The sequence below is a fragment of the Rhamphochromis longiceps genome, linkage group LG7 (assembly GCF_057381845.1).
Source record: "Rhamphochromis longiceps isolate RC_006_pf linkage group LG7, R_longiceps_female_GT1.1, whole genome shotgun sequence".
Lineage (NCBI taxonomy): Eukaryota > Metazoa > Chordata > Actinopteri > Cichliformes > Cichlidae > Rhamphochromis > Rhamphochromis longiceps.
In genome coordinates, this window is record NC_140563.1 from 22,414,170 (window position 1) to 22,429,246 (window position 15,077).

Genomic DNA, 15,077 nt, shown 5'->3' on the forward strand with positions numbered 1-15,077 from the left:
TGCCCACATTTACACCTTCAGCCAGTTTAGAATAGTCAGTTAACATGAATGTATGTCAGGATTGTGGGAGGAAGCTGGGGTACCTGGAGGGATTTCAAACAGGCCCAGGGAGAACATGGAAACACCATACAAAGTTTTCAATGTTTAATCATCTAAAAATCAGTGCATTATGATTTATTTAAGTTTTTAATAAAACATTGAAAAATGCTGTTATACAATATTAGCAACAATGTTCATATAAAAAATTCTTCTACTTAATTTCTTGATTCTGATTATTACAGATGTAAATCTTCAGAGCAATTAGAAGGCAGCCAGGAATTGGGAAGCAGGTGCAGGATTTGCTACAGGAAATGGGCTGTGATCTGGAACATTACCAAACAGTGTTCAGCCCAAACCTTCTAACAACGTGATGTTTCTGTCACATACAAAATGTTCTGTGCCTCTTTAGTCCCAACTTTAAGCAGGCACTGAAATTTGGGCACAGCATGCTACATTTCCTAGGACCCGTTATACAACTTGTAACATTCACTCTGTTACAAGTGAGGGTCTCCCTCATTAACTCTCTCAAAATCTTCAGTCTTCCAGAGAGGCATTACAGACAGTTTAGACCATCAAGGAAGTTGTCATGGTTACCGTAGGTGCTGTACTGATGCAAAGGTACATGGAAAATTGAGTTAAGTGAGCGCTGCAGGGAGTTTACAGTGTCAGTGACTATATCCCACAGGGCTGTTCAAAACCTGAAATCTAATCTTTTCTTTTTTTTAATGTAGTAAATGCTAAATGTGCTTGAATACGGCCCAATCTGAAACAGAAAATCAAATATTGCATCCCTGTGAACTCTTCTGGTGGTTGACAGATTTGATTTTTTAGTGTCCATCTTCCCTACCATTCACATCCCTCATCCACTTAGCTGCACCAAATACTTTAAATTATTAGTGAAGGTGAGCACCTGTTTGTGGGTAAAAAAAGAGAGACATGTTTACCATGAGTCTTTGCAGCAATTTAGCAGTGCCAAGTGTTTAAAGTGTATTAAGTTGTTAAAATAACTTTCATACATGCAGCATATGTGAAGGTAAATATTAAAATCTTAAAGATGTTTTTTTTTAAAAAGGTAAATCAGAATCTACCTTTGAACTAAATTGTTCTTGTAGAGATGCCATTTTGTTAGTCATATAAAATTTGTGAAGGGAACAATAAATGCATAAATTAAAGATTTTTATCAAATAAATCAGGACTAAACAAAACAGCAGCATCTTAATAAACTGGAACTGGTATGATAAAATACAACTCACAAAAGTTTTCAATAATCCTAAGTGACATAACACACTTCTCTGTCTGCAGTTACGCCTCGCCGATACTGTGTTGTATCCCATTTTACTTTCAGAGCTACTTTAATTCTTTATGACACAGATCAACAAGGAGCTGGAATCATTTATATTGACTTGATAGCAGTATGCATTTGCTCTTTTGCATGCCTTGCTTGCAAAGAGTGGTTATTTGAGTTAATGTTACCTTCCTATTAACTCAGTTTAGCCATTCTCCTCTCACCTCTGGCATTAGCAAAGTATTTTCACCCATAGACTGCCACTCACTGGATATTTTCCCGTCTTAAGATCATTCTCTGTAAACCCAAGAGTTGACTGTGTAGGAATCCCAACAGATCAGCAGAAATATTCACCAATAACAGGATGTTAAGTCTCTTAAAATCTTCTTTCTTACCCATTCTGATACTAAGGTTGTTTTGATCTTGACTACATGCCTAAATGCGTTGAGTAACTTCTCTGTGATTAGCTGATTAGATTAATCAGCTAATCACAGGGAAGTTACTCAACGCATTACATTAATCAAAACATATCTCACTAACTTGTACTTTAAAACATGAAGCTTTGTCAAGACTGAACCAACTCTGCTGAGTAGTAGATACCTTACTTTGTATGTAGCCAGCTGATTACATAATGATTGGTTTATCATCAATCATTGAATCCATTTTATTTTATCTCTTTCTTGGATTTTTTCTTTGCAGCTATCTTGGCTGTTAGAGTCTTCACAGACCTTACTGGATCTGCAGGACAGTTTGCTTTTACCAGCTTTTTTTCGTCAGAGGTAGCACTTCAGACCTGCTATGCGATTCTTTAGTATCTGAACAGGCTTTCTATTTCCTCGCAGCTAGAATAGTTAAATCATACTTGTATATGTGTTTACCAAGGGATCAGTTTGCTATGTTGAACTTTTAGATTTGAGCAATCCATACCACACAAACAGCTATTAATACACTATACAGAGAGTGGCTGGTATGATTGGTCTTGCACCAACAAGTTGAGGTTACATGGCCAGTGACCTAATATCTAAATTTACACACACATATTATATATCACTAGGAATCACCCAGAGACTCGGTTACAACTGTTCAAATGGATCCTTAGTTGTAGGTTTATTTTTAAGCTTTGATCAATTAAAGAATGTGGACTATCAACCTGAACGACTCTGACTGCAGAGACACTCCTCTCTGTGGATGTATACACAGTCAAATAACCTGTCTTGACCACAGTCAAAGAAGAAAGCCAGTTTAACTGAAGCTCTTTGCTCTTTCCATCTATTGAGTTTGACCTAAATGGACAAAAAACAAAGCAACACACCAAAAACTGCCCTGAGGCATTGTCTGTACACCGTAGCACATGATCGTATTACAGCCACACTATAAACTGATTAAGAATTTTCCATTAAATACATTTATCACAATTTTTTTTAGATATAATGAAAACACTGGTTACATAATTTCTCAGCCCTGGAGCACCATCTTTCTTGTTCACTGTATTTTGCAAACACCATGCTCAGATTCCAGAATATTTACATGACAAACTTTTCATTACAGCTCAGGACTTTGAGTCTGCCTAAGTAAAATTATGATCGTCCATGTGTGACTGTTGTCCACGTGTGTTTCTCTTACTGTTCGTGGAGGTTTGGTTGCTGTTTTGATTCTGTTGATATTCTGTGTTTCTAAGGCTTTTATTTTTCTAGTCTGCATTTGTCTTTCTAATGTTCACTTCTTGTGCTTCTTCGGAAATCGCTTCTCCTTATGTGTTACCAGAACTTTAACCCCCTTTCTTTTCACCGCGGCCTTGTATCTTCTCTGTCTGCAGTCTGTCTTCTTTGTTTCTACCTGTGGCCTGTTTCTGTCAGTGTTTCATTGTATAAATACAACTTTATATATCAACAAGGCTTTTCTTAATTTCCTTGGTCTTCATTTTTATGTGTGCATGTATGTATATGGGGGAGATATTTGGCTTTAAAGGGATAAAGGATAATTCTCCTTCACCTCCACTGCTTGCATGCCTCCATGTCTGGTGGGCCACACCAAGATGTGTGGAGAGGAAATGAGGATGTACAAACTCTTTCCCTTTGTGAGAATCTGCTTTGTCATCTCCTTTTTTTCTCACGATTCTTGGGCTACACTTGTGGATTCATTGAGTCGGCCAAAAAAGGCTCACTATTATCTATTATCAGTTTATGTTCAACCTGCTTCTGTGTCCTGTGTTTGGGCCTTCTCATTCAACAACAGGACAACAATCCTTCCATAAAAAGTTACTAGTAAAATGTTAATACACAGAATGTATCCCTAATTTATTATTATAGTAGTTTTATGTCCAAACAAAAAAAAATCAGGAAGATAGCTTAAGTATACAGAAAGCTCAGTAAGAGCTGTAACCACACAGGGTCAAACTTTTAGCTTTAGGACTTTGCCAACAATTCCAAAAAGTGACATGGATGGCAGCATACCATTTCCCTGTGTGCTGCTTGGTGCATCCTTGGCTATGTGAATCTGCCTTGTGTAATGCATTTGAGATACCTGTATCATTTGCATGACCATGTTTTTAATGCCTCTTCTCTTTTTGGATGCTTTCATCGAATACAAAGACACAAAAGCAATTCCTCATCAAGGTAGCATTCATGTATCTGAAAAAATGAACAGAAATGTTACAGATGCTGTGTCTAAAATTTTTTTTTATGTAGAATAGACAGCTGCCTTAATGTCAGTGCAGTCAGTCCTATAAAGAAGGAGAATGTACAGATTTTATTTTGACCTGATCTGTCTTTTTTCTGAAATGGAAAACCCAGTTTCCGTCATCTCTATGTGAACAAACTCAGAGTTTTTAACCAAACAAGCTGAACCACAACATACAACAGAGAAAGGAACAGTTGAGGTTTCCAGCAATCCCCAGTGATTTATTACCAAATATACATTCATTTGAATAAATAAATTCCAGAATCTAACATTGTCGTGTTCCCTTGACTTTGAACATGTTTCAGCAACAATGCAAAATGAACTCGCTCTTTAAGAGACTCATTAACTTTTATTCAAAAGAAAAATAAAATGCATTTCAGTGGTTGTGGCCACTTTACTTCATTCTTCTCTTTTTGTGGTAGCTCTTTATAAAAAGCTCCAAAGATAGAAAGCTTTAAGTAAATTTACTTAAAGGACATTTCCTTACAGTGAGTACTCAGATCTTGCTTTAGGACAAACTTTTCAATAACATGGTACTATTGACATCACACATTTTGGCTTCAAACTAAAACTCAGCCTAAAAAATGTGGCTCAAATGAAAATTGAACAAAAGGTCAAGTTAAATCAAATAAACGTACGTAACTCACCAAAGCAATATTCAGACCAAAGAGATGGATGTTGTTGGAACTTGTTCTCATTCACAGGGCTGGTGTGGCTGTTATTGTTGTAAAAGGGGCCATTTGGCTCTTCTGATATAATACTAATATCAGATAATCTTGACTGCTCACAACACTGATATTAATAATCACTTACACAGTCTGGAAATCCAAGCAGAGCCGTTCACACCTCAGATCTAGCACTCTGTTTGAAATGTAGAATCAGAGTTTCTTCAGCTTCAAGTACCCGACTCTGAGGAAGATTTACAGTCACTTGGCTGTGAATCGCATTTTGGTACCCGGCCTCTGGCCCTCTGGCTCCGGGTAGATAGTTCTGAAGGTCAAGTTGATGCGTGGGCCCCTGTCATGGTACTCTTTAGCCACTTGATGCTGGTGGGAACAGAGAGACTCATAAGCAACATATTTAAAAGTTACACTACATTTTTATGAAAGAATAAATGAGCAATTAACAATCTTGGGCAAGTATTGCTCTATTAAGTTTCTATTAATGGGCAACATCTACAAATTTTCCACTAGAATCAAAAGAAAGAAATGCATGAATAGCCATGAGCTAGGCCAGCTATATTTTGTTCTATGTAGAAAAAAAGAGTGTAAAGTGATAATAGACAAATCTGAGAAAACAAACGAACAACAACACAAGTATACAGTCCGGAGAAACACCATCAGACATGGAAAAGTCCGATTTATTCACCTGTGCAAAGCCAGCACTACTACCTTTTGCACAAGAAAATAATGGCCTTCATACATTTTGTGCAGCTTGTGGACTCAACGACACACACAAGTGCAGAAACACCACTACACCTCCATCAAAATCTGAGAAGGAGGTGCAAGGTTTGCTTATACACAACAGTGTGAAAAGAAAAAAAGAGCTACGTAAACACAGAATGATTCCTGTATCCATTTTCAAACACGTGAAGTACTTTAGCAGGACTGATGGGTTTAGTTAAATATTTAGCCACCACTTCTAAACCTTGCTCCGTGAACCAGATGGTTTTGTTAGGCCAACCATGACTGCAATAATGGAGATAGAATTAATGTCTGAAGTGATCTTTTTCTTGAAAGAGAGTAATGAAGCCCCTGTTAAGTTACTCAGGAGGGTGTCGTCATAAAACACCTGTGACCTTATCCTCTCCTTCTTTCAGCTCAAACCTTTTTCATCTCCTTGCCCCAACTTGTATCTCTCACTCTCTCACCTCACTTAGTTTTTAGTAAGTGAACATTGTGTAGTGGAAAGTTGAGGATAGCTCCATTTGGAGCCCGTCCTGATTTATATCAGTGGTATTGTTTTGATCATTGAATTCCTCTAGTGGTGGACAAAACTTGTTTAAATTTGCTTATGTAATAAACCGTTTTATATATGTACAGTCAGGTGGAATTTTTTTTCTCCACACAACTCTGTATAGTCCAGTGAAAATATGAAAGTGTCCTTATTGCTTTCATAGGAATTAAGAGCCAAGTGTGAGCGTCTCTCCAAGCGTCTATGTTTTGCTATGCATCCTTGAACAAAGTTTAAAAAGATACCTAAACAGCATGGCCCATTTTACCTGCTCTGCAAACAGATTTGGCCATAATGAAATTCAAGCAGCTGTAATATGCTGTAATAACTCATTCTCATACCTGAGTGTGATCCAGTTATTTTCAACAGAACCCAGCTACTCTCTCTGTTACATACACAAGAGCCTTGCACTCATATAAATCTGGCTGCTCTGACTTTGATCGTAAAAAAAAAGAAAAGAAAAGAAAGAAGACTCTCATTAGGTTGAAGCCTTACTCTTCTCTCCAGGCCTCTCCATTCATCCTTGTTACTGGTTGTCCAGGCAAGAGGAACCTGACTGCCTTCACCACACATCTATATGCTCACATGGTGAGTCAGAAGCACTAACACTCCTCTATCGCACAACAGCGAGGAGACTATTCAGTGTGAATGTCCAGTGTTTCATTAGAAGTGTTTTTTTCAAGGTTGCTGTTTTAATAATAACTTAGTTTGTGCAAGAAAGATAATTTACAAAAGCATCACAGTACAAAACTATATGTAAAACAGGCTGAAAAGAACCTTAAAAACAAACTATCATTGTTCTTCTGTTATCTGAAGATGTATGTTGTTCATTTTGACAGTAAATATAGTATAATGGATAAAATCATTGTTACCAAGCAGGTTAATTAGGTCCAACAGCTAAGCCAAACATTGAAGTAATAATATGTGAGTTTTATATTTTCATTTTTCTGCACTTTATCCTTACAAATGGAACACAGGAACCAACTCATAATATGTGTATAGTTTATTTCTAATATGTAATGTGAGTTAGCTAACAAATAAATCTGGCAACGTGTAGTGCAGGGGTATCGAACTCCAGGCCTCAGGGGCCTGTGTCCTGCAGGTTTTAGATCTCACCCTGGGTCAACACACCTGAATCAAATGATGAGTTCATTAGCAGCTTCTGGAGAACTTCAAGACATGCTTAACCATTTAAATCAGCTGTTTTGGATCAAGGACAAATCTAAAACCTGCAGGAAACTGGCCCTTGAGACACCCCTGGTGTAGTGCGAATGACCCGGCACCTTAATTTCTGCCTGAATCTATCCTGTAGCTGGACTCTCTTTGAATAAAGCTTTGGTCATACTCACTGAAGACCCAGCAGCTTAGTAGCGATTACTATTACACTCACACTCACTTTTTGATGACAAAGTTTACATCACTCAGCCCTAAGCAAACCTTAGCGGGCTTGGAGAGCGTAATCAAGGCTTAACTTTATTGCCTGCCTGGTGGAGCCTACCTGCCAGTCGTCCTGTGTGGCTCCTTCCATCAGCAGAAGTGTGCCATGACTCAGAGGAATCCGAATCCGCTCCACGTAAGTGTAGTCACCCTTCTCCTCCTAAAGGACAAAAACACACAGTGCAGTCCAAAGGTTAATCTTCAGTCTATATGCAAACACCTAATGCTGATGCTTTGCTTCACACAGTTTGCAAAGCATCTCATTTTTTTGGGCATCGAATGTGAAATGTGTCCATTAATCTGCTTCACTCTTCCTCCCAAGTTGTACTGTTTCCTGAGGCAGATCAAATGTGTCCATCTAACTTTAATGCACAAGGAGATTACTTCTGATTGGATCACTTCCCAACTCGTCTTGCCTTTCTTCACAAGTTAAGTTAGTTGTGAGACGATCTCATCTTACCAGAATACTTTCATCTTGTTTTTATTATAGTTAAGAATGAAACCCAGTGAGCTAACTCACCGGTGGAGGCTGCTTGCGGAGACTGAAGACTCTGGTGTCGCCCAGACTAAGAGAAGCAATAGTTGGCTTGGGACCCAATGAGGCTTCGTCGTCACTGTGCCAGCCAATGCTGTCATGGCCATCCCGATACAAGTTACACAACAGGGAGTTGAAGCTACATCCAGTCGCATGCTCCACTGCCTTGCAAAGGTTTACCAGCAATGGATGCCACTTGGAGGAAAAAGCAAGAACAATACGCAGAGTTCAGCAAATGAATGTATGACAAAAGGATAGAAAAACAGAATGATGAATGAGGAAAATGAAAGACTCAATGTTAAAATAATATAACAAAAGCAAATATTTCACTCTGTTTAGATCAATTTTTATTCTCCCTACAATTAGACTACAAACCAAAGACTTTGCCAGAGATTGTGTGAAAAAAAAAAATTCTGTCACATTTTTGTTACAGTTGTCAAACCTGCATGTTTGCAGCCATTGTGGAGCGAGCATAGGTATATGGGAGCTCTCCATACCAGCAGGTCAGCCTGGGTTCCTCGTATGCTTCACCTGGACCAGAATACACGCACACATCCAAACAGATCAGGAAATTGCCCAGATTAAACAAGAGACAAAAGTTTTTTTTGGTATTGCACAGTGGGGGACACATTTCTGTGAATATTTAAAATCTGCTGATATTTGATACCCAGTCTTAGTGCACACACACACAAAAAAATAACGTGGTTATTTGAAAGCTTAAATAAAAGAGCTGTGCTAGTATTTCCGGGTTAATAACAGAAATTTTATCTGATGCACACTGTACCGGGCCCCTACGGTCCCTCCTGCATGTGGTTGGTCCACAGGAAATGTGTCCATGTGGCTCTTTTGAGCTGAGCCTGACCAGCACTGCAGGCTAATTCCCAACCATCAGATGCTCATTGACAAGGCCCACCCTTGGGTCTGGCTCCGTTAACCCTAATCTGAGTGTGGTACACTGGCCCACTGGTTTTTCCTACATAAAGGTCTTGTGAATCGCACTTCGTCTGTCCCTTCATCTAGAACCAATTTGCCTTGGGAGACCCTACCAGGGACAAAATGCCCTAACAATATGGGACCTAGGATCACCAGAGTACACAAACCCCTCCACCACAATGATGTGGTGATTTGTGGAGGCAATCAGGTGGCAGTCAAAAGCGGGGGACTTGGCGGTCTGATTCAAACTTGCTGAAACGGGCTTTGGGTATATGGAACACCACCTCCCATGAACACGAAGAAGTCTAAGCTACCGCTTCAGGTGGAGAGATACTGGCTAGATATGGTAAGGCTTGCCTGAACACACAATTACAACCAGTCTCCTGGAGAGGGGATGGATTCTGTTTCACTCTGGAGTTGCACCTTAGTGAGAGGCAGGGGTGGGTACACTTGTAGAAACAAGCTTCCATAGCGTGGCTTTGCTCAGCTCTAGGGATAGAGTGGGGGGCTCGGCCCTTCAAGAGTGTCTTGGAGTAGAGCTGCTGATCCTCCACATCTAAAGGAGCCATTTGAGATGGGCATCTGACCAGGATGCCTTATGGGTACCTTATAGGTGAGGGAGAAGGCAGACCCAGGAGACACTGGAGAGATTACACCTCTTGGCTGGCTTGGGAACATCTTGGTATTCTCCCTAAAGAGCTGTAGGATGTGGCCAGAAAGAGGGAGGTCTGGGTGTTTCTGTTTAGACTGATGTCCACAACAACCCAGACCCAGATAAACTGCAGAAATGGATGGATTGGTCTTTTGAGTATAAAACACTCAACCACTCAAACCCCAATCCAGACCTCTGCCTGTGGACAGTTTCATAGAGTAAACCATCAAATCAATCTCTATATCACATTATACCCTTTAATATGCGTCAGTAATTTGATGAAGGCAATTCAGTCAGGGCAGAAAACTGACAAATTTGTTCTTACTGGATTTTCTTTCAGTGTCTAACAAACATGTACAATAATCGCCTGTTTTGTCACTGGTTTTCTAACAGGGGTCACGTAAACATCTAAATCCAATTTCTCTGTCTTCCTCTGTGGGTCTGAGTGTACCTCCCTTTCTTGGGAAACCAATAGTTCTCTTCCAAGAAACAATTTTTTGCCTTCGGTGTATTTTGGCCAGCCGTCTGGTATCAGAATACGGTGAAACCAAAACAAACTGCTTGAGCAGCCATTGCTTTTTATGGTGCTGAATTATTACATTATTACATTATTATTTATCAACTCTCAAATGCCAGAAAGATAAGCAAAAGCCAAACCCATTCAAAGTATCCATTTCAAAGTTGTGAGACCAAATGATCGGAAAAACTGAGTCAGTGCATTTAAAGGTTGTTTTAAAGCAGGGCAGGATAAATGAAGGAGTGGTGATACATTAAAGAGCCAGCCACCACTTCTTTTTCCACTCTTCCTTAACCCAAACATTGATGATTTCACACCCTGTGTCTGTGGTGAGTGTTTGGAAATCATGACCACTTGTCTTCATCATTCTGTTTGTTTGCTGTGTAGCTACTGCAGAATTGCACAAAAGATGGACAAGAGCCAGCTGAGAGAAAAGGACGATTGTGAGGCAAAGTCTGGCTTCATCTCAGCACATTCCCCTGTATATCGTCTGTCACCGTATATGGAATACAATGTGAGTGTTCTCAGTGTCAGCTTTTTTTTCAAAATAAAGTTCATACACAAATTACCACATGAGCAAGGCACCTAGTTGGATTTGGAAAACTTTGCATTAAAAAGCTATAATTTTAAAAAAAGAGTATATTAAACAATCACCCAAATCTATTGCCAACAAAAAGTATTCTGTTATTATTTAGAGATCTTTAAGTACTTTTAAAATACATGTACCGAAAACTGTTTTAAAAGGTCACCACTGCACATACATGAAACAGGAACAAACCTGAATCCAACAGCAAACTTCCTGCAGTGGGGAATCCTTCTTCACGCTCCTCTCTACAAACCACAAACTCACATTTCACCTAGTTTACACTGTTAAGAAACCAGTGCTCACCTTGTCTGTAGTTGGTCTTTTGGGACCATGGAAGCTCTGCAAGCAGCTTACTGAACATCCAGTCGGCCTCTTCTGGGGAGAGAAATCCAGGCAGCAGCCGCAGCCTCGACAGATGAAAGATAAATAGACACAGACTAAATCCCCATAAACATAAAGTAAGAGTATACAGTATGTACTTTACCCTGGTTTTCTAAGAGTTTAAAGTCTGGGCATTCCAATTATTTCTGTAAGGCATAAAATTCCTCCTTAACAATATGAACGTGTAACCTTAAATACACAGGGAAAAGGCTCTTGTGTAAAATAGTAAAATTTTTCAACATCCAGATCAAATAGCAAAATCAAATGACTGACAGTTACTTTTGGTTTATTATCCACTACAACCATTCTGTTAAGCTCACAAAATGACCTGCTAAAATTCAAACTGAACCTCGGTAACAAAATACAGACTACAATAACATTGTCTCTCTGTAAATCAGATTTTTCTAATAACAATAAAATCAAAATTGACATGCTAAAAATCTATGTGAAAATAGCCTAATTGTACCTTCCACTATATAATAAAGCACAAGTTATGAAATATACTTAATTATTAAAAACAAAGCTCATTTTATGTGTTTTACTGGGGACCATAAAGTAAAAAGCATGACTTTTATTAAGAAAAAGCATATTTATTATGCGACCACTGCCACCTAGTGGATTTAAAACTCAGGCACTGATTTGTGCAATGTTCAATAAACACACATTCAGCTATTTTCCATTTAATTGTTTTTTACACACCTGGACACCCCTGATGGTCCATGGCTGATCTCAAAATCACCTGCCTGTCTGACCAGAACAAAATGAATCACGTTAAAAGTATGTAGTAGAGGACTCACTAAGCCACCTTAAAAATTGTGTGATTAAAAACGTTATCTGTCATAAAAACAAAGCTGTGGAAGTAAAGATTGAAATTAGTAACTTACTCTATCATCTTCTCTGGTGGCACATCTCTAATTGGCTGCAATAAAGGAAAAAAAAATAAAAAGTAGTATCCTCACATTCATTTTTATTGGCAGCAAAGACTCATTTTGACTTCTTCACATGGACAGTCTACCTGGGAGGGCTGGAGAAACTCAAAGGTTTTAGTTGTTTTCTGAGGCCCAAAACCCCAAGAACCAGAGGCCACGTTGGCATTTTTGGATTCATTGCAATTTGGGCCTGCACCTGTTTAAAAAAACAGAATAAAAATCTTGTTTCCTACGTAAATGTCAGCCCAATTTATCACACTTATTTAAACACATAACTGTATTTCATAAGAGAGGAAGAAAATTCCTTATATATATATATTTTTTTTTATCTACCTCTATGAATGACCTGAGCTGGCAAAAGCATGCAAATCCTGCATTTCACAGTACACACTACACTTTGATTTACCTGTTGGACTTGAGTGTTTTGGCAGTCGTTTCGCCCAGCAGCCCTGAACTCTGGCACGCTGACGCTTATCTGACATCACATCAAGTCTATGATGTGAGAAAGAAGAGAAACAGATTCATTCACAACTATAGGATTTCTTTATTTGAACACAGAAACTGGCTCTGTACATGCCATATCATAAAAAGGAATTCACACAAACTGACATTAGGGAAGAATCGAGAACAGTTCCTAACTAAGAACCAGTTCTAGATTATCTTAGCTACCTGACTCTAATCTCAAGCTTATCAAGCTTTTTAGTCAATGCTGGCATGTTTTTTTTGACAGCTGTACATTGCAAAACGGGAATGTCAAACATTTGACAGTGGAACGTTTTCACGCATGTGAGCCTTTATTCTATTCAGCAGTTTCAACACTGTGAGATAATGAGACAAAAACAAATCATGAAGAGTCAATATCAGAACTGATAAAGATCTTTTACAACCAGAAGTATTTGGACAATATTCTCCCACCTGTACAACACCACACTGGAGTTCAGTTCATCTATCAAGATTTCCTTCTTTAATTCAAGGGGCTTAACAAAAATACAGCATTAAAAATTTAGGAGTTATAGCTTTTTAAATGTTTTTCGTATATATAGCCCCCCAAAATTAATTGGATAAATTAATACAATTGTAAACATAAGGACTGTTTTTAATACTGCTTTATAGTTAATGACTGTCTTAAGTCTAGAACCCACAGCCTTTGAGAGCCACCTTCAATTGCTGCTTGGTTGTGGGTCTCCCAGTCTTCACCTTTGTCATCAGTAATTTAAAGTTTCCTCCAAGTGTCAGGTGACTGACTAACTCAGCTTTTGAAGAATATTTAATTTCTTTTCCTTGAAAAACTCTTGGGTTGCTTTTGCGGGTTATTTTGGCTCATCATACATTTGCAAGTCCTGACCAGTTTTGCCGCATTTGGCTGAACATGAGCAGAGAGTATAGTCCTGTACACTTCACAATTCATCTTGCTATATGTACCAGCAGTCACATTAACAATAAACACTAGTGACCCGGTTACAGTGGCAACCATACGTGCCCACACGATAACATTATCTCCACAATGTTTTACAGATAATGTGTTATGCTTATAATTGTGAGTTATTTCTCTTCTTCTGTTCCCGTCATTCTGGTTAAGATTGCTTTTATGTGTTCGCAGAATTCTTTTTAGCTTAAGTGTGAAAGCTGTTTTAGATGTTTTCGGACAAAGCCTGATCTTGTTTTTACGTGTAACCAGTGATTTACACCTTGTTGTAAATTTACATTCATGAAGGTGACTCTGGACTGTAGACTCTAAGTACACCATTGACTGAGATCCATAGACCTACCTCTGTGAGAATTTTCTACACTTGCATCACTCTTTCACACCACATATTGAGAGTTCCAGAATAAAGACATCATATGCAAGCAAGGAAACAACTCCAGAAATGTTATCTTCTTAGTCCATCATGAGATGAGAGAACAGACTTCACCTGGCCCTGAAACTGCTTATCATCCATTTGTCCAATTACCTTTTAACCTCTGAGCAACTTTGTATAAAAAATGGCTGTAATTTCTGTATAGTTACCACAATCCAAAAAATCTAAATTTCAATCACGTCTTCATAATTTTATTTAAAATCCACTCTGCCACTATCCAAATACTACTCTATAAGTCGAACGGAGAATGGCACTCCTACTAATGTCTTATCAATGTCTACCCCTGCATGCAGTTTTTTTTCCCTTTATGTGAGTGCGTGGAGTGCTGCTCAGATCTGCAGTCCTTTGTGATGCGTAATCAGATGTTGTGAGTTATATATTTTGTTCGAGTGGTAGTTGTACTACGTTCTTTTCCCTCTGTGCCTAATGAAAAGCACAATTTGTTGGATTTGTCGTAGAATCTTAAGGTTTCTGAGAATAAAATATGCAGCCATCAAATTGAACAAAGCAGCTTTTAATAAATTGTTCGATAATTAAACGAAATAATTTCTGTCCCTTTTAGTTAAAGGATAATTTCGATAGTAAACTGGCTATTCTTAACTGAAATACTTGATTAGCTTGGTGCTCAGTATACGTAACAAAAAGTTACTTTAAATAACACTTTTTAAATGTCATACTTCGTAAGAAAATACCAGGACTAACTAATGTTGGGAAAAAAAAAACTTGAATGACTTACCCAAGTGGTCGCTAAAGCATATCTACAGAACTAAGAGAAGATGGGTTGTTGTTTTTTTTTAATTTAAGCTGTAGCGCTGTCAGCCATGGCAAGAGTGTAACAGGGAAAATAAATCCTACCTGGAACCGAGATGTGAAACTATAGTTCCGTCTCTAGCTCTCCTCTCTCCCGCTCTTTTTTTAAAATATATTTTTAGCACAATTTAATGTGAACTATGTCACGAATAAAACTAATAATACATTTTTGTAGAACACATAAAAAGTGAACGTATATTAACACATGGACACAATGAACGTTTCTAGACAGTGAGAATTAACAATTTAAATAAATCATTTTAATTAGTGACCATCATTCATTAGAATATCCAAATGGTGCAGGTGAAGGCAAGACAGTTGTCAATTAATAAGCTTCCCTTTTCAAGCTTAATAAGATTGGGCTTCAAAATGTTTTTAGGATAAGGCTTGATTAGGGGACTATGCTTTAGGCATTAGACTTTCCAGGATATTCTGAGCCTGTCCACTTTTCATTCTCCTTACAGGGATTCCCGTTGCATGCC

At 38.4% G+C, this 15,077-nt stretch overlaps 1 protein-coding gene across 1 annotated transcript; it reads right to left on the minus strand.

Moving 5' to 3' along the window:
• Nucleotides 1-2,430: 2,430 nt before the first annotated feature.
• alkbh3 (alkB homolog 3, alpha-ketoglutarate dependent dioxygenase) lies at nt 2,431-14,634 on the minus strand. Its single transcript, XM_085412874.1, has 10 exons — nt 14,522-14,634; nt 12,333-12,418; nt 12,013-12,122; nt 11,882-11,916; nt 11,697-11,744; nt 10,920-11,023; nt 8,371-8,459; nt 7,914-8,123; nt 7,455-7,553; nt 2,431-5,049 (listed from the first exon to the last, which is right to left on the minus strand). Exons 2-10 carry the CDS (start codon nt 12,406-12,408, stop codon nt 4,930-4,932), a joined length of 891 nt encoding a protein of 296 aa, XP_085269000.1. The 5' UTR covers nt 12,409-12,418; nt 14,522-14,634; the 3' UTR covers nt 2,431-4,929.
• Nucleotides 14,635-15,077: the final 443 nt, after the last annotated feature.